Source organism: Pipistrellus kuhlii, unplaced genomic scaffold (assembly GCF_014108245.1).
Source record: "Pipistrellus kuhlii isolate mPipKuh1 unplaced genomic scaffold, mPipKuh1.p scaffold_m20_p_96, whole genome shotgun sequence".
Lineage (NCBI taxonomy): Eukaryota > Metazoa > Chordata > Mammalia > Chiroptera > Vespertilionidae > Pipistrellus > Pipistrellus kuhlii.
The window spans coordinates 220788-245312 of record NW_023425602.1 but is presented as its reverse complement, the minus strand read 5'-3'; the positions used below and the strand labels follow the sequence as shown (position 1 = coordinate 245312).

The window sequence follows — 24525 nt, the reverse complement described above, 5'->3', positions numbered from 1 at the left end:
GGGGCTCTTTAAGAACTTTTGAAGGGGCCGGAAACACCCCATATTTGGGAGACAAAGAAGGTAGAATCATATAAATAGGGAAAGTTCCTCCATGTTGGGGCCCAGAATTTGAGAGACATTTCCCTCTGGATCCTCATGTAATAAATGTACAATAATTCCAGGAGGAGAATCCAAGATGGCAGCATAGGTAACACCTAACTGCAGCCTCACACAACAATTTCAATAAAATATAACTAAAATACAAAATGGACATTACCCAGAACTACAGGAAACTCGACTGACTGGAAATTCTACAACAAGAAGGAAAGGGAAAACCAGAAGGAAAATCAGAGGAGCTGTAAAAGCCTAAGGTATGGAGACACAGTGCATGCGTGGAGAGGACGGAGCTGGAGAGGAGGGGGAGGCTGGAGAGGAGGGAATGCCTGGCTGGCGTTCCCTAGCGGGAAGGAGTTAAAAGCTCCAGACTGTGCTGAACCCCAGATCTGACAGCACTGAACCCCAGTTCTAGGCGAGACCGTGGGGACCCAGGCTCATACAGAGGGAGCCTGGGCTGTGAGGTGGAATCGCAGGGGAGCGGCCATAGGTAGTCTCAGAGGCGCGCATATTGCGCACTGTGGGATTGCCCTAGCAGGAAGGAGACAAAAGCCCCTGTCTGCTCTGAACCCCACTTCCAACTCCACTTCCAACTGAACTGAACCCCAGTTCCGAACTCATTGGGGGAGAGCCTAGACTGTTTGGTAGCGGGCGAAACTTGAGGGCACCTTTCTCTCAGAGGTGCTTGCAATGAGTACTGAAGGACCCTGAGGAACACTGAGACTCAGAAGCCTCATAGGGTGGGGATGACGGAAGCCAAGGCTGTAGGCTCCACCCTGAAACTCCGCCCCATCCAAGCTGAACACAGAGACTTTTAAGGCTGCGAAAATGCCAAGACAAGGAAACAGATCACAAATGAAAGAACTGGAGGACAAAAAGCGATTGGATATAGAGTTCAAAACTACGCTTATAGCCGAAACCGGTTTAGCTCAGCGGTAGAGTGTCGGTCTGCGGACTGAAGGGTCCCGAGTTCGATTCCGGACAGGGGCATGTACATTGGTTGTGGGCACATCCCCGGTAGGGGGTGTGCAGGAGGCAGCTGGTCGATGTTTCTCTCTATCAATGTTTCTAGCTCTCTATCTCTCTCCCTTCCTCTCTGTAAGAAAATCAATAAAATATATTTAAAAAAAAACAAAAACAAAAAAACTACGCTTATAAGGTTTTTCAAGAATTTCCTAGAAAAGGCCAATAAAATAAATGAGACCTATGAAGATATGAAAAGGGATCAACTAGAAATAATAAGAGATTATTATTACTGTTTGAAATAAAAAAATATTATACAGAGTCCTAAAAACAGAATGGAAAATCGCAAGTATCAAGTCAAAGATTTGGAACATAAAGAGCCCGAGGACACTCCTCCGCAGAAGCAAGAAGATAAGAGAATCCAGAAAGTAGAAGATAGTGTAAGAAACCTCTGGGACAACTTCAAGTGAACCAACATCAGAATTATGAGTGTCCCAGAAGAGAAGAGAGAGCAAGATACCAAAAACATACTGAAAAAAATAGTGACAGAAAACTTCCCCCACCTGGTGAGAAAATTAGACCTACAAGTCCAGGAAGCGCACAGAACCCCAAACAAAAGGAATCCAAAGAGGACCACACCAAGACACATCATAATTAAAATTCCAAGAGCAAAAGACAAAGAGAGAATATTAAAAGCAGCAAGAGAAAAGCAGGTAGTTACCTCTAAAGGAGCACCCATACGATTGTCAGCTGATTTCTCAACAGAAACCACACAGGCCAGACAGGAATGGCAAGAAATATTCAAGGTGATGAATAGCAAGAGCCTACAGACAAAAATAATCTAACCAGCTAAGCTATCACTCAGAATCAAAGGCCAGATAAAGAGCTTCACTAATAATAATAAAAAATAAAAAAATAAAAACAGCTAAAGGAGTTCATCACCGCCAAACCAGAATTATATGAATTGCTGAATGGGGTTCTTTCGGAAGAGAAAGAAAATAAAGATGAAAATTATGAACAACAAATATGTAACTATCAACAAGTGAATCTAAAAATCAAGGGAATTAAAAAACCTGATGAACAATATTAACTGATGAATATAATGGAATCAGAGATATGGAAGGGGAGTGAACTGACGATTCTCGGGGAAAAGGGGAGTGGGGGGGTTCGGGAAGAGACTGAACAAAAACTGTGCACCTATGGATGAGGACAATGGGGGGTGGGGAAAGGGCAGAGGGTGGGGTGGGAACCTGGTGGAGGGGAGCAATGGAGGGAGAAAAAAAATGAGGAACATTTGTAATAATATGAACAATAAAGATTTATTTAAAAAAAATAAAATAAATAAATGTAATTCCATCTAAGTGCTGCTTGGTTCTTCTCCAGTTTTCTGTAACATTTCCACAGACTCTGACATGGCATGGCAGTGAGGCTGACAGAAATACATAGTTTCTAAAACACGGAAAACTGAGGCAGGTACGGGGAAATCAGTGCAGTGTCTTACAGTGAGCAGGACAGGAACTGGGGTCAGGAGGCTGAGGGGACAGGAGGCTAAGGAGACAGCAGGCTGAGGGGGGACAAGGGCCTGAGGGGACAGGGGGCTGAGGGGACAGGAGGCTAAGGAGACAGCGGGCTGAGGGGGGACAGGGGCCTGAGGGGACAGGGGGCTGAGGGGACAGGGGGCTGAGGGGGGACAGGGGGCTGAGGAGACAGGGGGCTGAGGGGGGACAGCGGGCTGAGGAGACGGGCTGAGGGGACTGGGGGCTGAGGGGACAGGGTCTGAGGGGACAAGGGTCTGAGGGGATAGCGGGCTGAGGGGACAGCGGGCTGAGGGGACAGCGGGCTGAAGGGGGACAGGGGTTGAGGGGGGACAGCGGGCTGAGGGGACAGGGGCTGAGGGGACAGGGGCTGAGGGGACAGGGGGCTGAGGGGACAGGGGCTGAGGGGACAGCGGGCTGAGGAGACAGGGGCTGAGGAGACAGGGGCTGAGGGGACAGGGGCTGAAGGGGGACAGGGGTTGAGGGGGGACAGCGGGCTGAGGGGACAGGGGGCTGAGGGGACAGGGGGCTGAGGGGACAGGGGGCTGAGGGGACAGGGGGCTGAGGGGGGACAGGGGCCTGAGGGGACAGGGGGCTGAGGAGACGGGCTGAGGGGACTGGGGGCTGAGGGGACAGGGGCTGAGGGGACAAGGGTCTGAGGGGACAAGGATCTGAGGGGACAGCGGGCTGAGGGGACAGGGGCTGAGGGGACAGCGGGCTGAGGGGACAGGGGCTGAGGGGACAGGGGCTGAGGGGACAGGGGGCTGAGGGGACAGCGGGCTGAGGGGACAGGGGCTGAGGGGACAGGGGCTGAGGGGACAGCGGGCTGAGGGGACAGGGGCTGAAGGGGGACAGGGGCTGAGGGGGGACAGCGGGCTGAGGGGACAGGGGGCTGAGGGGACAGGGGCTGAAGGGGGACAGGGGCTGAGGGGGGACAGCGGGCTGAGGGGGGACAGCGGGCTGAGGAGACAGGGGCTGAGGGGACAGCGGCTGAGGGGACAGGGGCTGAGGGAACAGGAGGCTGAGGGGACAGGAGGCTGAGGGGAAAGGGGCTAGGACGAGGCCAGGCCGCGAGGAGGCTGCCTCTGCCTGGTCAGGCCTCTGGCTCCTCTGGTGGATCGTGTCAGTGCCCGGGGGCACAGCCTTACGGAGGGCACAGCCCAGGGCCAGCCCTCTGGTGCCCGGACAAGCTCACGCAGTGTCACAGGGACGGCCCGGGGACGACTCAGGGACACAAGGCTGCTCAGGGGACCCGCGGGGACCAGAGGCAGGCCCCCAATACGGTGGGCCCGGACTCAGCAGGAACCCAGTGTCTGAGGCCTTGGGGTGGGGGTGGAGCCAAGCAAATAGAGCGACACCCAGAGAGAGTGGGGAGGACGGAGAAGCCGGGAGGCGGGGACCTCCAGCGGAGTCCAGACAAGGGGCAGCCCGAGCAGAGGCGGGGCCCGCCGGGCGGGGACGCGGCTCCGGCCTCCTCTTACTGCTGCCACCGCAGTCACACTCGCGTGGAAATGTGAGGAACGGCCGTTTCTTTCTTACAGCTCTGGGGTCAGAAGTCTGACCTGGGGCTCAGAGTCTGAGTCAAGGTGCCGGCAGGCTGGGTGGCAGGCTAGCCCTCCCTCGCCCGCAGCCCCAAGGCCGGCGCCCCAAGGCCGGCGCCCCAAGGCCCGCGCCCCAAGGCCGGCCCCTCTGCTCCCGCCCCCCCCCCTTGGCCTTCAAAGCAGCGCAGTCCCCCTCCCGCTCAGTCTCTTTGCTTGTCCTCTTCCGTTTTTGTCCTCCACTTTGTAGGGTCTTTGATTATATTGGGCCCACTGGTTAATTTGAATGATCTCCCTGTTCAAATTGAACTAATTAGCAACCGGAATTCCACCTACAAACTTTTTGAAAAATGTATTTTTCTTGATTTCAGAGAAAAAGTGAGAGGAGAGAAACATCAATGATGAGAGAGAATCATCAGTCGGGACGGAGCCCAGACCAGGCATGTGCTCTGACCCGGTCAGCTGTGATCTCCTCTGAGCCACACTGCCTAGGCTCCGTCTGCAAACCTAATTCCCTCGCCGTCCATGAGCGCCCAGTCACGTGCCCGGATTAGGACGGCACGTCTTCGCGGACAGAACAGAACCATCTGATCAGTCGGAGCCTCGCTCGGGTGGTGAGCGCTGAGCCGAGGTTTGCTTCTAGAGCAGCACGCAGTCTGTCAGTGTGCGTGTGCTGGGTGTCTGAATGCGCCCAGGCTGGGGCAGGGGTGCCTGGAGGGCTGCCTCCGGACAGGGCTGTTCTCCTGGACAGCAACGCCAACCCCCCCCCCCCCAGCAGCCCGTTTGTCCCCGGGGAATGCCTGCGTGTGTCCCTGTGATGCCAGAGTGAGACTACTGGTGTCTGTGTGAGGTCTGCATCAGGGGAAGGTGCTGTCAGGCTGCACTTGGGGGCATTTGGACACTGGTGGATGCACATGCGTGTTTGTACAGTGTGTGTGTGACCACAATTGCAGGCACCTGCATGTTTACTTATTCACAACGCTGGAGGGTATCCAGGCAGAAGGCCTGGCTGGAGACAGGTGGCAGAATGGGAGGAAGAGGGAGCAGAGAGGGCGGAGAAGGGGAGGGGAGGGGGAGGAAAGCGCAGAGATGGAGGCGAGGAGAGAGGGCACAAGAAAGATCAGGATATACCAGGAAGCAGAAAGGAGTCCTAGGAACCTGAAATGAAAAAATTTCACAGAAAGGACACAAATGAGAAGATCTGGGGATGGCTCCGCTTCTGGGACCTTGGCAGTGCCAGCTCTCGGCCTCAGTTTACCAAGAGATTTGAAATAGATAACCCTTAGACCCATCTTAAGGAAGGAGAGAAAAAAGGTAGAGATAAAATCACACACAGGGAAAATGAAGAACTAGAGACACAGAAGAGAGTAAGGCGCGAGGACCTGGGCGCCCGCCAGGAGCACCGCCGAGCACCCATCCTGACTCCTGGAGGCGGGGTGGGCGCCGGCTCCCAAACGCACCCACAGCGTCAGGGACCTAACGCCCAAGAGCTGGGGAGAGGCGCCCGGAGGCCGCCGCGCCGGCACTCAGAGGCCGGCCCCAGCCGCACGAGCCGGATCCCTGCTTCCGGCCCGCCCCCAGGAGTGGGTGTGCCAGGCACCTGGAATGACTCACTCCCGGGCGATGTGGGCACCCTGCCCGCGGCACGCCACCGGCGGGGGAGGTGAGGTTTGGGGGGGGTAGAGGGGACTACCCCTCCCCACATCGACCACCTGGCCCCTGGCGCGCCCCTGGCGACCCCCTCCGGTTGGAGGACCCGGTGTCCTTTCCGCTCCCCTCCCCAGCCCGGCGGGACGCGGGAGAACCAGGGGAGTTGCGCAAGGCGCTGTTTACCTCCCCGGCCTCCTCCCTCCCTATAAAGCCGGCCGCGGGGGCGAGGCCGCAGCCTGGACAGAGGGGCCGGCGCAGAGGGCAGAGCGGCGAGCGCGGGCCGGCGCACACCGCTTCCCATGGAGCCGCCGGGCCCCGGGCTGGTGGAGCGCCTGGCGCAGCTGGCGACCTGCCCGCTGTGCGGGGGCCCCTTCGAGGACCCGGTGCTGCTGGCCTGCGAGCACAGCTTCTGCCGCGCGTGCCTGGCCCGCCGCTGGGGGGCCGCGCCGGCGCCCGGCCCCGAGGCGCCCCCCGCCTGCCCCCGCTGCGGCCAGCCCTGCCCGCGCCGCAGCCTGCGCTCGCACGTGCGCCTGGCCGTGGAGGTGCGCATCAGCCGCGCGCTGCGGGAGCGCCTGGCCGAGCCGGGGGCCCGCGCCCGGAGGCACCGCGGCGGCCGCATCCCCACCATGGGCAGCCTGGACCCGCCGGGGGAGGTGAGGCCGCGGCGCGGCTGGCGGGCCGAGGCGAAGGATGGTGCGGAGGAAGGAGGGAGGCTGGGCGCCTCTCCCGCGCGGGGGGCGGGCGGAGCGAGGGGCTGTCTGGGGAGGCGAGGGGGGACCTGGGCGGAGGGTGCAGGTCCCAGAGCCCCGCCGTCGCAGGCCGGGTTGTTTGTTGTTGTTGCCGCGACTCCTCCCAGGCCGCGGGCGGGCAGGGCGGCGGGACCTGGAGGAGCGGCCGGGGGCTCGGCTCCCCCTTCCCAGCCTCGTCACCCACCCGCGGCCGCGCCCCTCCGGGGCCGCAGTCAGCCCCATCCCCTTGCGAGAGCCCCGCTTCTCCCCAGCAGCCAAGCCGCCTCGGGCCGCCTCGCCCCCCCCCCCACCCCCCTTTGCCGTCCAGGCAGATAGAACCCCTCGGTTGAGGTGTAGTTGGCACAATTGGGCAGACTTTCCTCCTCCCCACCGCTGCCCCGGGGCCGGGAGGGGCGGCTCGCCGGTGTCCTGCCGAGCGTCCTGGGACCGGCCGGCTGCCTCCCTGGCCCGAGACCACAGGCCGCAGAGCAAAGGCCCAATAAACGCGCTGCGCTTTATGGCCGGAGTGAAGCAGCTTTACTGGGATGCTTTAAAGCGCGAACCCCTTCCCCGAGGGCTCCGATGTGTCTGGTCTGTGATTGATGTAAAGGGGCACACCCTCAGGAAGGGGCAGGCGGGCACTGAGGCCTTGGGGATGGGGCAGGACAGTGTCTGGTGGCGGTAGGAGAATGGGGTGCGGTGAGGGGGTGGCGAGAGGAGACGGCAATAGGGAGCACAGGGGAGAGATGGGGCTCACCCCTCTGACCCGCTCACCTGAGCCGGCGGTGGGGAGTATAAAGCTCAGCTCACATCCTTTTCCTCTGCCCCCAGGACATGAGGGAGACATGGAGAAGGTGAGTCCCCCTTCCCTCTTCCTTCCTGTCCACCCCCAGCTGCCCACCCATCACCTTCTCCCAGGGCCCGCTCCTTTCACCCACTCAGACAGGGTTCCTGGTGCCTCACCCTCCCTGCGCCCGTGGTGCCATATGGTAGGAGGCGGGCAACAGAAGGCAGAGGGTGCCTGCTGGTTTCCTGACCTTTCTCCCTCGTTTGTCCAGACTTGCTGCCCCCACCCCCAAGTCATCCCAGCCCGAGGACGAGCTCCCCGAGGACTACCCCGTGGTCAGGAACATGCTGCACAGGCTGGCGGGTAAGGGCGCGGGGAGAGGGGGAGAGGAGGTGTTGGTCTGCTCCCTTCTGTCGCAAAGCCGCCGAGCCCTCTGTGCGGGCGTCAGGGTCCTAGGGAGCTGGCCTTGCGGGCCGGGCTGGTCCTGACCCCCCCGCCTTGGGGCCCTGCCCGCCCTCGGCCTGTACGTGCTGTCTCCTGGCTTCCCATGTTCCCTCTGGACCCTCTGTCTCCAGGCCCAGCCTTCCCGCTTTATAAGGGCACCGCTCGTGCTGGACTAGGCTCCAGCCTCCTGACCTCATTGTAACTTGGTTTCTCTGTAAAGACTGTTCCCAAATAAGGTCACATTCTGATCCAACGCATACCAATGGTCCTCATATTCCAGCCATTCTTCCCCTTCCCTTCACACGCTCAGACACAGACCCGAAGGTCAGGGGCCTCTCAGGAGCCTCTGCTTCCGCTCCTCTCTGCCCGAGACTAGGCTGCCTCTGCAGCTGCTGGGAGTCCCTGCCTCCACCTCCCGCTCACCCAGCACCCTGCCCACCAGGTGGCTTCTTGTACCCCGAATCCAGAGATCTCTTCTCAGGCACCCGTACGCTCAAGGCCAAGAACGCCTGCCCCTTTGCTCTCGCCCCTCCCTGTGGAAGTAGCCTGTCCACTCCCACCTGTCCCTGTGCTGGGGGGGCTGGTTTCTCCAGATGCCTGGGATTCCTCCCGCCCCTCCCTCTGACACTTGGGGTTCCGGCATCTGGTATCACTCTGTCCTGCTGGCCCCGCTCCCAGCCCCACCCGATTCTGCAGATGGAGGTGCCAGGCCTCATTCCTCGTCAGGCCAGCCTCTCTCCCACCCCAGCCCTGGTGCTCTCTCCGGTCCAAGGCCAGTTCTACAGGAAGGGCCATGGGTGCGCGGGCCGGGCCTGCCTGGACCTCCCCTGCATAGGTCCTCCCCTCCTCAGTCCTCAGCCCCTGGCAGCGGCCCGGGGCCTCTTGGTGCCCTCCGCGTGAACGCTGGACCTGCGCCCCCTGACTCAGCAACCCCCCCTCGCCCCCTCCTGTCTTGTGCTCCACAGCTGACCTGACCCTGGACCCCAGCACTGCCCACCGCCGCCTGCTCATCTCCGCTGACCGCCGCAGCGTCTGGCTGGCCCCCCCAGGGACACCAGAGCCCCCCGACAGCCCCGCGCGCTTCGACCAGCTCCCGGCGGTGCTGGGCGAGCAGGGCTTTGGGGCGGGCCGCCACTGCTGGGAGGTGGAGACCGCCGAGCCCGCCTCGGGCGGAGCCCCTGCTGGGGAGGACGAGGAGGCGGAGAGCCACTACGCCTTGGGTGCGGCCGGGGAGTCGGTGCAGCGCAAGGGCCGCGTGGGGCTGTGCCCTGTGGGCTCTGTGTGGGCCGTGGAGGGCCGCGGTGGCCGCCTGTGGGCACTCACGGCCCCGGAGCCCACCCCGCTGGGCGGCGCCGGGCCCCCTCCGCGGCGGATCCGCGTGGACTTGGACTGGGAGCGGGGCCGCGTGGCCTTCTACGACGGCCGCTCGCTGGACCTGCTGTTCGCCTTCCAGGCCCCCGGGCCCCTGGGGCAGCGGGTCTTCCCTCTGCTCTGCACGCGCGACCCTCGCGCTCCGCTGCGCATCGTGCCGGCGGAGGGCTGAGCCTGCCTGGGGCCGCCCGCCTGCAGGGGCCTGTCCTCACCCGCCCGCCCGCAGCCAGAGTTCCGACGAGCGCCCTGCCCACCTCCATTGTATGTCTCCACAGTGAGACTCAGCTGGCCTGTTTCCCATCACTCCCGGGGCCCAATCCATTGCACCCCGCTTCTTGGGAGCTGCTCCCCATCTGCCCTCCCCCATCTAGGCTGCTCCAGGTGCTTCACATAGTCCCCCTCCACTTCCGCCTCTGCTGGTCTCAACCCAAGGCCCAGCCCCCAGGCTTGCTGCCTCCTTGTCAGACTTGTCAAGGGCGGCAGGACCTCCTCCTGGAGCAGAGGCGGGGCTCGCCTTCAGGTTCTCTAGGAAGCTTGTGTCCAAGTTTTCTTTTTTGGGGGGCCCTACTCCACAGTGACGGCTTCCCACCGTCAGGCTTTTCCCATGAGGAACTTCTCTAAACCATCCCCTGCACTGTTCCAGTGAGAAACCGCCAGCAAGGCCCAGCCCCTGTGGCTCTGGAGAGCGTTAGTCTGCAGTGAAGGGTCCAAGGTTCGATTCCCGCCAGGAACATGTTTGGGTTTCAGACTTGATCCCCAGTGGGGGATGTGTAGGAGGCAGCCGATCAATGATTCTTTCTCATCACTGATGTTTCAATCTCTCTTCCTCCTCTCAGGGAAAAAAAAAGAAAAAGAAACCCATAGCACTACCTCTCCTCTCCTCAACCTGGGGTGGCCCAGACGCCTCCGCATCCTGTGTAGCCTCACCCCTGTCTACCCTCATGTATAAAGGGCCTGTATGTAACACATTTGAGATGTTGGGTTATTTATTTGTGCATCTGTGGCAATAAACGGGATCTCCGTGGTGGTGATCTGACTGATCTCTGCAAGTGTGCGTGGCCAGCGCTGAACAGGACACTCAGACCCCAAGGAGAGCAAGGGAGCGGAGGCTGGCCTGGCAGACATCGGAGCCCAGGAGGGAAGGGGTGAGGGGCGTAGGGGGCATGCCCTCCTCTCTTGCTCTCTTCCTCCTCTCCCTGCACGACGTGGGATGTCTCTGGAGCCAGCAGACCACGCTGAGGAGACAGCTGGCCCTAAGTGGCCCTCTCAACGCCAGCTTTGTCAGAGCCCTAGGTCACACATGAAGGGTGAGGGAAGAGGCCATGTCTGTTTCTCCCATTTCCCATTAAAGGTGAGAATGACAAAGACCTTTCTCTCCCGAACTCCTGAGGGCATGGGAGCTCCCAGACCCGTCACCACCTCAAGGACCGGGCTCAGACCGTGTGAAGACAAGCGGGTTAGCGAAGGGCTCCAGGCCAGGACTGAAGCGCAGTGGGGGCAGGACTGCCCGGACCTGCCCGGAGCCTGGCAGTGACAGCCGGGGCTGTTGGGGTCCAATCTAAGCATTTGGGACTCAAGTAGAATGCAGGAGCCAAGAGAGCTGGAACCAGGGCTGGCGATTGGCAGTGGGAGCGAAAGGAAGAGGCTGGGGCCAAGATGCCTAGATCCCTGGGGGGAGGTTGGGTCCTGTGGGGAATGACAAGAACAACGAGGGCTGGGCAACCCAGAAGCCTGGGTTCTAGAATAGCAGCAAATCAGGATTCCAGGATCTCCGTGCCCCCTCTCCTTCCCTCCTCCAGACAGAGAGGTGGGTGGGGCTGGAGAATGATCAAACCATGGGTTTAGTCCCCAAATAGCAACATGAGTAGTCAGGGCCAGACAGACACAGAAATGGTGGGGGGCAGAGGAATTTAGTGCTGCATTGGCCCTGGAGGGGGCTGAGAGGCGTCAGGGGGCTGGGAAGGGGTGGTGGGGCTCGGTCCAGGGGTCACACGGCTCCGTCCTTTGTGGTGGCCCCGTACACAGTGTGTGTGACCACAGCCTTCCTCTTCCTCCTCATCACTCTCGGTGGAGCTCTCACCAAAGGCCCGGGGTTTCTCATAAATACAGCAGCCTGCGTTGGGAGGAGGAGCCATTAAAAAGGAGGGAGAGGAAGATCTCCAGTCAGTTTCCTTCCCATGGGATCTGCCAGAATTCCTACTTCCACTATGGACTCCTCTACAGTCCAGGACCCAGCTTCCCCAGGGTCACCCGCTGGCACTCAGACACTCACCCCCATAATCCTCTGAGAGCGCCAAAGCTACATTCTCTTACCCCTGACACCCCTTGCCTTCAAGCCTTGGGACATCCCATCCCAATTTGAGCCCTTCCGTGCCTCTCATTTTAACCTCCTCTCCCTGATGCCGGAGGACCACAAGGCAACCACCGGACAGGGGCAGCCGGGGCTGCGGGAGGGCCAGGGGACACGAGGAGGTGGAAGCCCGCGCCCGGGTGGGGGGATGGGGGTTGGGGGGGCCGGTTACCGTGGCCGCAACCACTCACATTTTGATGAGCGGCGCCCCATGTGTTCGTTGTCCACCGTGTCACTCGTCCATTCCACCTTTTTCTCCGGCTTCCGTTTCCGCAGTTTGATGGTCAGGCTTCGGTTCTCCTAGGGTGAGAGGTGGGCACACCCATGTAGTTCCCTCTCGGGCCTCCCGAGTGCATTCAGCACCAGAAGAGCCCGGTGGGGGACCAACTAGAACAGGCCTCTGACTCCGGCAGGAACTGGGAAGTGTATTCCCTGTTCTTGATAAGCTCTAGTGTACAAGGAAGTCACAATTCCTAACCTAGAGATTCCTTACCCAGAAATCTTCAAAGGAAACACAACCCTCACTGTTTCTCCATTTTCTTCCCCAACTCATCTTGCTGGTATTTAGTTTCTGTCTCAGAGCCCTTCCTACCTGACTCACCGATCCCCTAGCATCTCTGGTAATCATTATTCTACACCTTCTCAATCCAGGTGTTATGAAGCCCAATGCAACCTTCTCCCTTTGAAAACCACCTAACCTATTTTTGAAAAAATGCTACCTTTTTCTCTATTTACATCTCTTATTTTTTCAAATATTATCTTCATCTCCTTTTCTTTTGTCCCCTCCTTCTCTGCTTCCTTTTACATTCACTCCTTCCGCAGAGTTATTGACATGCATGCTTCCAAGTTCCCTGCGGCTGGCCCTTCCGCGCTCCAGAACCCTCCGTCCCCGTCTTTCCGCGCACACACCGCCACCCAAGCAGCATCCTTACATCCGAGCATGTCACGACCAACCTGCACCGTCTCTCCACAGCGAATATCCCAAGTCCGGGGCTTCTCCCACCCCCACTCCTCCCATGTTCCCAGCCCCGGCCGCCCGCAGCTCTCCCGGGCCTCTCCCCGCCCTCCCGGGACCTCCCAGACCCCGACACGGCACCGCCCCCCGCCTTTCTCACGGGCTCGGTCGTCACGGTAACCGTTGTCTCAGTGACGGTCTCACTCAGCCCGGGCCCGGCCTCGGCCATGGCTCGGGCTGAGGGGCGGAGGGCGGAGACGCCCTTCCCTCGCTCTGCGTCTCCGCGGCCTGAGGCTGCGTGTCCCACTCAGACTGGCGGCCGGGACCGTCCACCTTGTCTTCCCCTCCTCTGGGCCTCGCTTCCCCACCCCTGGGGACAGCCCGTGCAGCCTCACTTCCGGCCCCCCGCTTCCGGGTGTGACGCCGCCCGGGGTCCTGCCGGCGCTAACTGCGGCTGCGCCGGCGCGGCCGAGCTGCGCCCCGCGGGTCGTAGCAGTGCGCAGGCGCCGGGGCGAGGGCGGCCGGAAGGGGGCGCCGTGAGGCCCGACCCGCCGCCTCCATCGCTGCGCGGGCGGGAACTGAGGAGCGAAGGTGGCGGCCCTTCGTCTCCTCGTTGTTCCTCTGGGAGTCACAGAGGCCGGGAGCAGGGGAGGCCCACTGAGCGTCCGGGTCAGGAGGCAGCCAATAGACTGTCTCCATGGGCGCTCCTCTCTCTCTCTCTCTCTCTCTCTCTCTCTCTCTCTCTCTCCTCGCCTCTCTCTCTCTCTCTCTCTCTCTCTCTCCTTCCTCCCCTCCCTCCCTCCCTCCCTCCCTCCCCCACCCCCTTCTTCCACCCCCTTCTACTCTCAAAAAACCAGTGGAAAGAACAGTGTTTCGCAGACATGAGCAGAACAAGGACGATGGGCCAGGTGCGGAAAGCCGATGCCGGCAGCTCCCGCCCGCAGCCGGCAGCGCGCCCTGGCCTCCCGGTCATCGGACCCGCCTTTCCTCCTGGGGCTGCATCAGCCGTTCAGCTCCAGGCCGCGGAGAGCACCAAACCAGACGGTGGCAGTGGCTGCCTCCGGACCAAGGGCGCCCCTGGAAAGCTGTGACTTCTGGACCTCCCCTGACTTCACCTGCTAGAGAAACGCGGATGGAGGACCCTCCCCATTGAGCTCTCCTCCGGAGCGCCCGCGGCGGGCCCCTGGCCCCTACCCTCCTCTAAGGAGACTTGCAAAGCGTAGCTTGTCCCAGGCTCACCCCCAAACCTATCTCCAAGGCTCCCTTTTCTCTGACTTCTCAGTGACTCGGAACAGCCCCCCTCTCCCCCCAGGCTGTTACTTTCTCTATGCATCTTACTTGTTTCACTGTCTGAAGTATATTTTATATTTTTGCTGCCATCATCAACCCAGTGCTGTGTAGCCCTTCCCTTTGGATATCCCCATCTCCTTTTCAATTTTTCTCTATTCACCTCCCGAGATTGCTATTTAGACCGCCTATGCACCACCAACTGTAACCATTCAGTGAGGATTAACAAAAAAAGAAGACAGGATCTGGGTTCTAGGACCTGTCCTCTGCCTGGAAGTGTCTGAGCAGGCGCGCGTGCACAGGCTGGGACAGTCCAGTGATGGCACCAGGCCTTGGAGATGGAGGTGCATGAAACAGTCTGATCCTGCCTTCTAGCCCCCAGACTGGTGGGGAGATTGGCAGGCTCAGCATCTACAAAATGTGAATCTCACCTGTGAACAGCCAATGTTTTCTCTGGGGCAAGGAGCAATGGTCATAAATTATAATATGTAACAATTCAAGCTATGAGAAAAATATGTGCATGTTTCTTAGGGAGCAGCAGTGGTGCAAAGGGACCACAAAGGCAAAGGGATGTGTGGGATTTTTTTAGGTATAAAGAGCAGCTTCGAGTCCTAGATGTGTACAAAGGTGGGATATAAAGGGAGCGCCAAGGAGGCTTGACAGGTAGGCTCAGTTATATGGGAGGCCCTGATATGCCTTGCTAGGAAACTTGGACTTGATCCAGTCAGTTATGGGTCAAGGAAAGGCTTAACCTAGGGTAGAAACGCGAACAGACTTGTTTCAGATTTCAGGAGGCAAGCAAGTAACTGCCAGAACCGTTCACATGCACAATGCAGGGATGGCCTTGCCTACCCTCAACGTTGCTGAGGGTTTAAATAAGACAGGGTGTGTTTGAGAGCTCTGAGTACACAAAAGCCACGCGATTACAAGATAATCATTATTACTTTCACCCCTGACCACCATTTAAGCCAAGGAATGCAGGAATACTGATTCCCAGACTACAATTTGAATGTTTATTGTGCCTGAACTGTGTATTTTTTTTCCCTTTGAAGTTTATGGTTCAATCTGAAAAAAGCAAGATACCATTCAGTATGTACAGTATACCCATTAAGAAAACAAGTAGTGCCGAAACCGGTTTGGCTCAGTGGTAGAGCGTTGGCCTGCGCACTGAAAGGTCCCAGGTTCAATTCCGGTGAAGGGCGTGTACCTTAGTTGCGGGCACATCCCCAGTAGGGGGTGTGCAAGAGGCAGCTGATTGATGTTTCTCTCATCGATGTTTCTAGCTTTCTATCCCTCTATTCCTCCTCTCTCTAAAAACTCAATAAGAATATATAAATAATAAAGATATTTAAAAAAGAAAACAAGTATCTCTGTGGGTTGGGATTCCTTGTAGTCTTTACGTTTTTCTTTCTATATATCAACCTATTACAATATACACTGAGTGGCCAGATGATGATGATCTCTGGACGCATAATAACCTGGCCACTCAGTGTATATACTATATAATAAAAGGCTAATATACACATTGTCCCCTCAACCATGAATTCAACTAGCAGGCAGGCCGGCCAACTACCCATGTCCCCACACCCTGGCCAGGCTGGCCAGACCCCCCACCCATTCACAAATTCATGCACTGGGCTTCACACACACACACACACACACACACACTCTGAATGGCCAGATTATTATGCATTCAGAGATCATAATAATCTGGCCACTCAGTGTATATTACATTTAGCTCAAGAGCAATAAAAAAACATTTTCCAAAATGTTCACCTGTAGTAAGTGCACACTGGTATACCTTAATATCACATTTTTTGTTGTGCAAACTTAACATAGCAAAAAGATCTTGTTAAATTTTCTGTTGAATCTCTCACTATCCAAACCCCACTTTTTGTTTCCCTAAACTCAGGAACCAAATACATTTAGATAGTGAGAAAATACTTATAATTGCTTTTTTTATATTAGTCTCATTGCTGGCTTCAATTTTTTGGCTTTTTCTTTTTCTTTCTCATTTATTAATGTATATTCTTTTTGTAGTTGATACATTTGTTAAAAGAACAAACATATCTCTTATGAACTCATTTGAATTCCATTTGGAACGAAACAGATTATAGATAACATACACATATTTGTCTTATTGAAAAATATAGCTTTAATAGAAAAACTCAACTCGGAATAGGAGCAGCCTGGGGACAATAGTAACCCCCACCTGGAGATCTGCTTCTTGGGGGACAATAGTAACCCCCACCTGGAGATCTGCTTCTTGGGGAGCAACGGGATGGACGAGGATCTAGGAACCAATACCCTTCACCGCCCATGGACGAGGAGAGGGGAGGAGTTGTCGAGTCGCCCAGAAAAAAAAGAAAATCAAGAGTCTTCCTTCTCCTGGAACCTATGGAGAAAGAAAGGCTTTGTTACACTGGACTGAGGAAGAGGTTCTACAGTGTAAGATGACAGACAAGTAATCAAGGAAGGGCTTTTATTTCTGACACTGTGGAAAGCTACCTCCCATAAACAATCCTCTAACTTTGAGCCAACTAAAAATGCTGGGATTAAAAACATATCTAAAGAATTATGGTCAAGAAGTATGCAGATATTTCTTGGAATGCAAAAAGCACTAGCCATAAAAGAGAGAGAGAAAAGAGGATAAACTGGACCTAATAAAAATTTAAAACTTCTGTTCATTTTTTTAAAAGTTAAGAAAAATAGATAAAATAGATAAGACTGGGGGACATATTCTCAAAAGATATATCTAACAGTATTTTTAACCCATTGATGAGATGGCAAGAAAGTAAAGGCAATTCATATTGGGTAAATGATGTAAAACCAGGAAACTAACCAGGTAAGTGAAAACTAAAACCCCTGCTACCATGGTCCTCTTGCAGTCCGACAGCCATGTGAAGGAGCTGACAGAACTACAGTGGACCACAGGAGGCAGGGCTGGCCCTCAGTGTAAAAATAAACAAAAAAACCTAACTCTGCAGAAGGGGAATTTGTGTCACTAGGTAGAGGCAGAAAAATCTCTGAGATTTTCTAACCATAGCTGACCCTTGCATGGACTTGCAGCCCAGATTCATTCGATCTACATAGTGAGAAAAACCTGGGACCAAGTTAGTTACAGTGATTCTGGCTTGTGCCTCAAGGGACCTCAACAGGAAACACAAATGCTGAGGATACAGCATTCATCTCATGTTTCAAGGAATTCCCATAGTTCAAATCCTAAAAAACTGAACTTTACAAGACAAAGAAAATTACATAAAAAAATAAAAGCTGAAATAAACTGAAGACAGAATTAGTGACCTAGGAGAAACCTGAAGAAATTACCAGCAGCAGCATAGAGAGAGATAGGAAATATGAAAAACAAAACAAGGGTGAGAGAAATGGAGGATAGACAGTCTAATAAATAATTAATTAGAGTTGCAGCATATGAGAATTGAACATAGGGAAAAGGAATATTCAATGAAATAATGGCTAATTTTCCAAGGTTGATGTGGGAAAGAGAAACATCAATCCTCAATGCTGTAAAGTCCAACAAATCCGAAACAAGATTTTTAAAAGCACATTTTGCTACACTGCAGTACAACTGCAGAGCACCAGAGACCACAGGAGCTCTGAAAGCACCCAGCATGCCGCTCTCACTCCCGCTCGTCTCAGCAGAGCACAGCTGCCCTGGCGCAGCGGGAGATGCCAACAGCACTGCTGCCACTGAGCTTGCTTGCCTTCTGTATTTTTCATTTCCTCTTAAATATGTTAAAAGATTTAGTTCACTGGCATTAAAAGGATAAAAAAACGTGTAATAAAAGGACCACAAATCTCCCTACCAGAACTGTACAAAAAAAATGGATGGGACGAAATAAATAACTGTTTATTCAGGAGCAAAGTAAATCAGTGGAGTTGTGTAGTCAGCAAACAGGCTGAGGAAGGGCGGAGGCAGGGCGAGGATACGCACTTGCAGCGGGTGCAGGTGAAGAAGACGGTCTGGCCCTCGTCGGCGGAGCGCATCTGCCGGGTGCGGTAAGCCATGCCCTCGTGCCCGCAGCGGGCGCAGCGCCGGTCCACCTGGAAGCCACGTGGTGAGGGCCCGGCACGGCCCTCCTGGCCTCTCCGGGCACTGCTGCTCCCCAGGCCCCTCTCCTATCGCACCGGCACACAACTCCCCGCGGGGCCCGCCTTCACTCACCACGGGCCCCTGGAGCTCGGGGCCGTCCTCCATCGCCGCGGGCACGGCCGTGCCCGGCTGGTGGAACACGACCGCGGTCCTCACCACCTTGCCCTCGAAGTCTGCGCACAATGGCACGGGTCGGCCGGCGCGCGGGGAGCCGGCGCGCGAGCCCTCCCGGCCGGCCCGGCGGCCCGACTCCCGACCCGCCGGCGTCGCCCGGCACCACGCCCCGCGCCTGCCGGGTGCCTCCGACCTCCCGCCGGCGCTCGGCCGGGCCCCCGCCCCGAGCCCTCACCTCGCACGTGGATGGCGAAGCCACAGCGAGCGCAGGTGACGGCCTCCTGCGTCCCTGGCAGAGGCAGGACGGAGCCGCAGTCCGGACAGAAGTCCAGGTCCGACTGGAAGCTGGAGCCGCCGCCGGCGAGGTCCATGGCGGGCGGCGGGCGGGCTGCGGAGGGAGGGGGAGGTTTTAACGGACAGCGCACTCCTCCGCAGGCCGCTCCGGCTCCGCCCGGCCCCGCGCCGGCACTCGAGCCCCGCACACGGCGTGTGCCGGCCTCCGCGCCCGCGGAGCGCGAGTGCGGGCTTCCCGGGCCGCGAGAGCCGCGACGCCGCGGGCGGCGGGGAGGGGAGGGGAGGGAGGCGGGCGGCGGGGAGGGGAGGGGAGGGAGGCGGGCGGCGGGGAGGGGAGGGAGGGAGGCGGCGGGGAGGGGAGGGGAGGGAGGCGGGCGGCCGGGAGGGGAGGGAGGCGGGCGGCCGGGAGGGGAGGGGGGCGGGCGGGGGGGGGGGGGGGGGGGGCGGCGGGCGGCGGGGAGGGGAGGGCGGCGGGGGGGCGGGCGGCGGGGAGGGGAGGGCGGCGGGCGGCGGGGAGGGGGAGGGGAGGGAGGCGGGGCGGCGGGGAGGGGAGGGAGGCGGGCGCCGGGGGAGGGGGGGCGGCGGGGAGGCGGGCGGCGGGAGGGGAGGGGAGGGCGGGCGGGGGCGGGGGGAGGGGAGGGAGGAGGCGGGGAGGGGAGGGCGGGCGGCGGGCTAGAGCGTCCGCTGCCGGCGCCGCTGGCTGTGACGTCATGACACCGCGGGCGGTCGCCGGCCGCGCGGTGGAGCCCCTCGGAAGGAGTGTCGCGTCGCCTCCCGCCTGGTTTGCGACTGCGGCAGGGAAGCGGTAACTGATGCGCCTCCGCTGCTTTTCCTCTTCGGGCTCAAACCTCCGATGTTTATTTTCTTGGTCTCGCGTCTTACAGGGAACCCTCCGGAAATCCTCACTTTACCGAACTGCTTAGGGATAGAGAACTACAACTCCCGCCATTCGTGAGTCCGTATTTCCCGTGTGCGGCTGCGCAGTAGCGAAAATAAACACAGCTAAGCATGTTGGGAGTTGGCGTTTTAGCGCTCCTTGGGCCTCACGAGCCAAATAAGAGCTTTCCGTAGAGCCAACCTGGGCGGTTTGGGGGCTGTTTCCGAGGCAGCGAGTGGTGAGGGCGGTGAGGGTGGAAGCGATCCCGGTGAGGGTGGAGGAATGCTTAGTCCCTGGGAATGGGAGGGAGCGGCGATGCGTGGGCACGGCCCGGCCCGGCCCGGCCCTTTGCAGGCGGTGAAGCCAGAGCTGACCACCCCTCCTTAGACGCTAGCGCTAGGCAAGGGGCAGCCTTGGGTAGGATTTCACAGACTTAGGTCAAGTTTGGTGTTTGTTTACACACCTACCTCCATTTACTGGTCCCTCGCCTCCCGTCCAGCCAACTCTTATCTAAATCATCGTTATCTTGGGGGTGGGTGGGGGGGGAGAATAAATCATCGTTATCTTCCATTAGGTGGACAGTTGATGTTTCCCAAATCTTTTCTAAAACATGAGAATGGTTTTAGAAAATCTGCTTGCAACTATCCGTCAAATGCTATCGAAAGTAGAAACTTGTCCTGAGGGGACAGCTTCTGAAGTTTCTGAGTTCCCTCTCGGCCCTAACACCCCCACCCAGCCAGGTAGCTGTGTTAAGCTCCGCATATAGAAGTTCTGGGGCCATCACTCATTTCTCCTCTGGCCTTTCTTTCTCTGCTATAATGGGAAGACACAATAGTGAGAGGTTCAGACGGAGCAAGCCACTCAGAGTGACAGGCCCCAGACCCCGGCATTTCACGTACCTGGGTGTAATGTTTCCTGCCTTACAAAAGGAGGTTTATTGCTGAACCCATGATGGTAGGCAATTTCTGTCCTCACTGTGTTTCCTTTGAAAATGGAAATTGAAATTAGTGCTCTTCCCTCATTAACTTTCCCTTTTCTTTTTTAAAATATATTTTTATTCAGATAATAATTTAATTAAAAAATATATATATTTTTTATTGATTTCATAGAGGAAGGGAGAAGGAGAGAGAGAAACATCAATGATGAGAGAGAATTCTTGATCTGCTTCCTCCTGCACATTCCCTGTTGGGCATGGAGCCAGCAACCTGGAATTGCCTTGACTGGAATTGAACCTGGGACACTTCAGTCCGCAGGCTGATACTCTGTCCACTGAGACAAACCAGCTAGGGCAACTTTCCTTTTTCATTGGAGGTCCACCATGCATGGAATACTGTCCTAACGCAGAAAAAGAACATGAGTGTGGATGGCCTTTTCCGAATGGAAGCTCACAGTCTGTTCAGTTAGTATTTATTTAGCACCTTTGCCAGTCTTTGAGCTGAGGCTGGGCAGCAAAGTTGGAAACTGTGTTCTTTGATTTTACAAAGTACAAATGAATAATTCAAATACAATGAAAGTATACTAGTAGGACAAAATGTGAGAACCCAGAACGGGCATATAACACAAATATGCCTATATACTTCAAGAAAGACTGGTAAATGTTTGAATAAAAAGTAGATATAGCCCTAGTTGGCATAGCTAAGTGGATAGAGCATCAGATTTCGGACTGAAGGGTCCCAGGTACGATTCCTGCCAAAGGCACATGCCTGGCTTGTGGGCTTGATCCCCAGTAGGGGGTGTGCAGGAGGCAGCCGATCAATGATTCTCATCATTGATGTTTCTATCTCTCCTTCCCTCTTCCTCTCTGAAATCAATAAAGAAATATGTATATTTTTAAAGATAGTATTATGGGAAAAATAAGAGAAAGATGCTCAGATATTATATGACACAAATAATATCAACAAGTGATTAATTATGAGAACTTGGGATCACAGACTCTAATGTTAAGTATTGTACTAGATGCTATATACTAAATAAAAATTGATCATTTTTTAAATCTCAAAATAAATACACATAGTAAGAGAAATATGAATGTACCTAAGAGGTCAGTGAGATCCCATATTTGATATCAAGAACCTTTCTGATAATATAGACACATTACTATAGTTGTAGATATAATTCTCACCCTTTAAGAGTCTAAATTTCAGCCGAAACCGGTTTGGCTCAGTGGTAGAGCGTCGGTCTGCGGACTGAAGGGTCCCGGGTTCGATTCCGGTCAAGGGCATGTACCTTGGTTGCGGGCATATCCCCGGTAGGGGTTGTGCAAGAGGCAGCTGGTCGATGTTTCTCTCTCATTGACGTTTCTAGCTCTCTATCTCTCTTCCTCTCTGTAAAAAATCAAATATATATATATTTTTAAAAAGTCTAAATTTCAGTCAATTTTTATGTGATATATGAATACAGATACCATAATGTAAACCATGGTTGTTTCAAGCGAGTTGTCAAAGTGAAGTGAGTACTGAGAAGGCAGAGTCTGAGGGGGAGTAGAGCAGGGAGACTTTAGGGACTTCTCGGGGGCCGCCTTGTGGAGGGAGACACCTGTGTTCAATGGGGAGCTTAGCATAGACCAGGCGTCATGCCACGCTCTGAGATCTCGTTCATATGTGCTCGTTCGTATCTCCAGAGACAGGTTCTTACCGTGCTTCTGTTCTTAGATGTGGAAACTGATGCGGGGAGAGAGGGCGTTGCTTGCCTGTGTCCCACACAGCCCTGTCGGCTTCAGAGCCCATGCTCTTAACCATCAGGAATGTTCTTTAAAAAGGGCTGAGAGGAGATGTCAGGCATCCTCGGTGGTTCAGTGTGACTCACAGTAAAGTGAGGTGAGGCCAGGGATGGCACAGAGAGCTGGTAGTCACCGGGGTGCTGCCATCAGGCTGTCCTACAAATAAACCAGAGTAAGCACAGGTTCCCATCATAAGGGTAAACAGGGAACGGTGTCATAATGGATTCAAGGTGAAGGACGAGTGGCAGTATAAGGAAGAACAGGATTTCACAACAAAACAGCAGGCAGAGATGCTATATTTGCTGACAGAGGCGGAGAGGGCCAGAATCAAGGATGAACCCGAACCACTTCATTCTAGAGTTATCTCAGAAGGCCGGGGAGGCTGGGGGCCTGAGCGGTCTGACCTAGATGTGCTCGGGCCACTCTTCACCAAGGACTCTGTCTCTCCCCTCCCCCAGCCCCTGCTACAGGATTCAGAATGGTTTGCGTTGAGTCCACAAGAGAAGTATGCTTCTAATTCGTAGGAAAGGATGACGTGCTCTCGTTAACAGCATTCTGTTACTGTTGCCACCCTAGAACGTTCGCTCCCGGGGAAGTGGCCTGTGCAGTCTTGCCTGTTAGCAGTTTACTCTTTCTAAGCAGAATATCCTTGGCCTTGCCAAGGCCGTTGGGTTTTGGTTTAGTCAGTACGGAGCTATGTCTGACACCTCCCACCTTCTAATCCGCCTTTGCTTTCCTTGTGTTTCAGGTTGGCCTGGGTTAAAGCATCTAGAGACCCTAGGATTGCTTCAGGGCAGCAGTCGCCACTGGAGAAAAAAATATTGGTAAATAAGTCATCTTCACATCATACAGGTTGGAACTACTGAGAGAAAGAACCTTAGGTTTAAAACCTTTCTGCTGAAGTGACACCTCAAGTAGTGTGTGTACACTGGCAACTGTTTTCTAGCTGTATCCATACTTGAATAACAGTATTATGTTGGAAACTCCCAACACTATATTTTTAAAAAGCTAGTCATTGATTTTGGTAGGAAGTACTTCAACTTTCAGAGCTCACAGGCTCTCTCTCATCTTTTCTTGGGGTCAGTAGTCAGGATAAACTCCTGTTTAAATACCTTCACTGGAAAAAAATGGTCACCCTATACAGCTCTGCCCTTCCCTTTGATAGAATCTAGGTGGTGTGCATACAAAAGCAGCAAGACAACTGAGAACTCAAAAAAATCAAGAAGAGTATCAAACACTCTATAGGGAGCAAGACCTTTCCCTTGACTACTGGCTCGCCCGAGTGGAGTCTTATTATAGTAAAGGATTGGTGGGAATGATGAAAGAACAAGAGATAGGCAATGGGATCGAGAAGAAATGGGAGGGGAAGACAACGCAAAGCACAGAGAGACAGAAACAGTGGTGCTTGGTACCTGAGAGAGAGATGAGACACATTGAGAGGCGAATGCGCCAGGCAGCGCAGGCCAGAGAGCTCGCCGAGAAAACGTTTCGCCAGCCCCTGCCAGCCCCTTCGGAGACAGCGCTCCCGAAGATTGTGTTCGAGGGACCCGGGGTCCAGAATGCACAGAGGAGAAAACAGGTGAACAAGAGGGAACAGATGCAAATTAGAGATCACCAGGAGCGCATGACTAGAGGGAGGGAACTCATAGAGCAGAGGCTCAGGGCAAGAGTCTTGAGAAACAGCCAGAACCAGCTGCCCGCAGCAGAGAAGCGCGCGAGAATACAGAAAGAGATAAAAGAGTTTGAAAGCGTCATTGCATACCCACTTTTTCAGCCGCGCAGAAGTCAGATTAAAGTGAATATTCTTATGGAAAAGTCTCAGAATAGAGAAGAGGATACAATAATAAAAACTTATCAAAGAAAATTTTTAACTCTACCACCCTTTTTGAGAAGTCAAATAAGAAAAATAAAAGATTAGTCAAGTTTCATTGCTTTTTGGTAAGATCACGTCTCTTAAACGAACCTTTTTGTCCCTAATGCCGGCTCATCCGTCTCAGAGGCCGGGCGGCCTTCCCGGTCAGCTACAGCCGTGCGGAGAGCCTCGCTATTTTTCCTTCATTCGTTGCTTTTATTCTCTGTGATGTTCAGTTTTTTCTCTGTGAAGTGGGATTAATAATTACAGTGTTGATGAGTAGATTGTGATTTCTGTGAAGCACTAACATATGGGCTGGGCAGTGCTTCTCCCCTCCCCCTGCTCCCACCCCCAGGCTACCTTGGACTGCGGGAGGGAAGTGGATGGCCTTTCGCAATGATGGTCGTACCTCCATCAGGGCAGCAGATGGGGGGGTGAGGCCGTGGCGGAGGCGTGCGGATGGGGGGGGGGGGGGAGGCCGTGGCGGAGGCGTGCAGAGGGGGGGGGGGGGGAAGCGTGGGGGAGGGGGTGGGGGGAAGGCCGTGGCGGAGGCGTGCAGATGGGGGGGGGGGGGGGAAGGCCGTGGCGGAGGCGTGCGGATGGGGGGGGGGAGGCCGTGGCGGAGGCGTGGGCGGGGGGAGGGGGGAGGCCGTGGCGGAGGCGTGCAGATGGGGGGGGGGGGGAGGCCGTGGCGGAGGCGTGCGGATGGAGGGGTGAGGCCGTGGCGGAGGCGTGCGGGTGGAGGGGGGGAGGCCGTGGCGGAGGCGTGCGGGTGGAGGGGGGAGGCCGTGGCGGAGGCGTGCGGATGGGGGTTGGGGGAGGCCGTGGCGGAGGCGTGTGGGTGGGGGGAGGGGGGA

The 24525-nt window shown here is 56.1% G+C and overlaps 4 protein-coding genes across 4 annotated transcripts; 2 read left to right on the top strand and 2 right to left on the bottom strand.

The window, feature by feature from the left end:
* The first annotated feature begins 1124 nt into the window (after positions 1-1124).
* Positions 1125-10133, top strand: RNF39 (ring finger protein 39). The gene is made up of 5 exons (XM_036428972.2): positions 1125-1135; positions 6045-6432; positions 7339-7361; positions 7566-7657; positions 8704-10133. The coding sequence occupies exons 2-5, from the start codon at positions 6079-6081 to the stop codon at positions 9279-9281; spliced, it is 1047 nt and encodes a 348-aa protein (XP_036284865.1). The 5' UTR covers positions 1125-1135; positions 6045-6078; the 3' UTR covers positions 9282-10133.
* Positions 10134-11000: 867 nt separating this feature from the next.
* Positions 11001-12849, bottom strand: PPP1R11 (protein phosphatase 1 regulatory inhibitor subunit 11). Its single transcript, XM_036428981.2, has 3 exons — positions 12575-12849; positions 11651-11759; positions 11001-11222 (listed from the first exon to the last, which is right to left on the bottom strand). The coding sequence occupies exons 1-3, from the start codon at positions 12641-12643 to the stop codon at positions 11020-11022; spliced, it is 381 nt and encodes a 126-aa protein (XP_036284874.1). The 5' UTR covers positions 12644-12849; the 3' UTR covers positions 11001-11019.
* A 3198-nt stretch (positions 12850-16047) lies between these two features.
* On the bottom strand, positions 16048-18458 carry POLR1H (RNA polymerase I subunit H). Its single transcript, XM_036428982.2, has 5 exons — positions 18424-18458; positions 18162-18314; positions 17885-17985; positions 17654-17763; positions 16048-16096 (listed from the first exon to the last, which is right to left on the bottom strand). The coding sequence occupies exons 2-5, from the start codon at positions 18295-18297 to the stop codon at positions 16072-16074; spliced, it is 372 nt and encodes a 123-aa protein (XP_036284875.1). The 5' UTR covers positions 18298-18314; positions 18424-18458; the 3' UTR covers positions 16048-16071.
* On the top strand, positions 18296-23744 carry LOC118714067 (putative uncharacterized protein ZNRD1-AS1). The gene is made up of 5 exons (XM_045578346.1): positions 18296-18444; positions 18967-19025; positions 19105-19171; positions 22565-22640; positions 22982-23744. The coding sequence occupies exons 1-5, from the start codon at positions 18296-18298 to the stop codon at positions 23732-23734; spliced, it is 1104 nt and encodes a 367-aa protein (XP_045434302.1). The 3' UTR covers positions 23735-23744.
* The last annotated feature ends 781 nt before the right edge of the window (positions 23745-24525 follow it).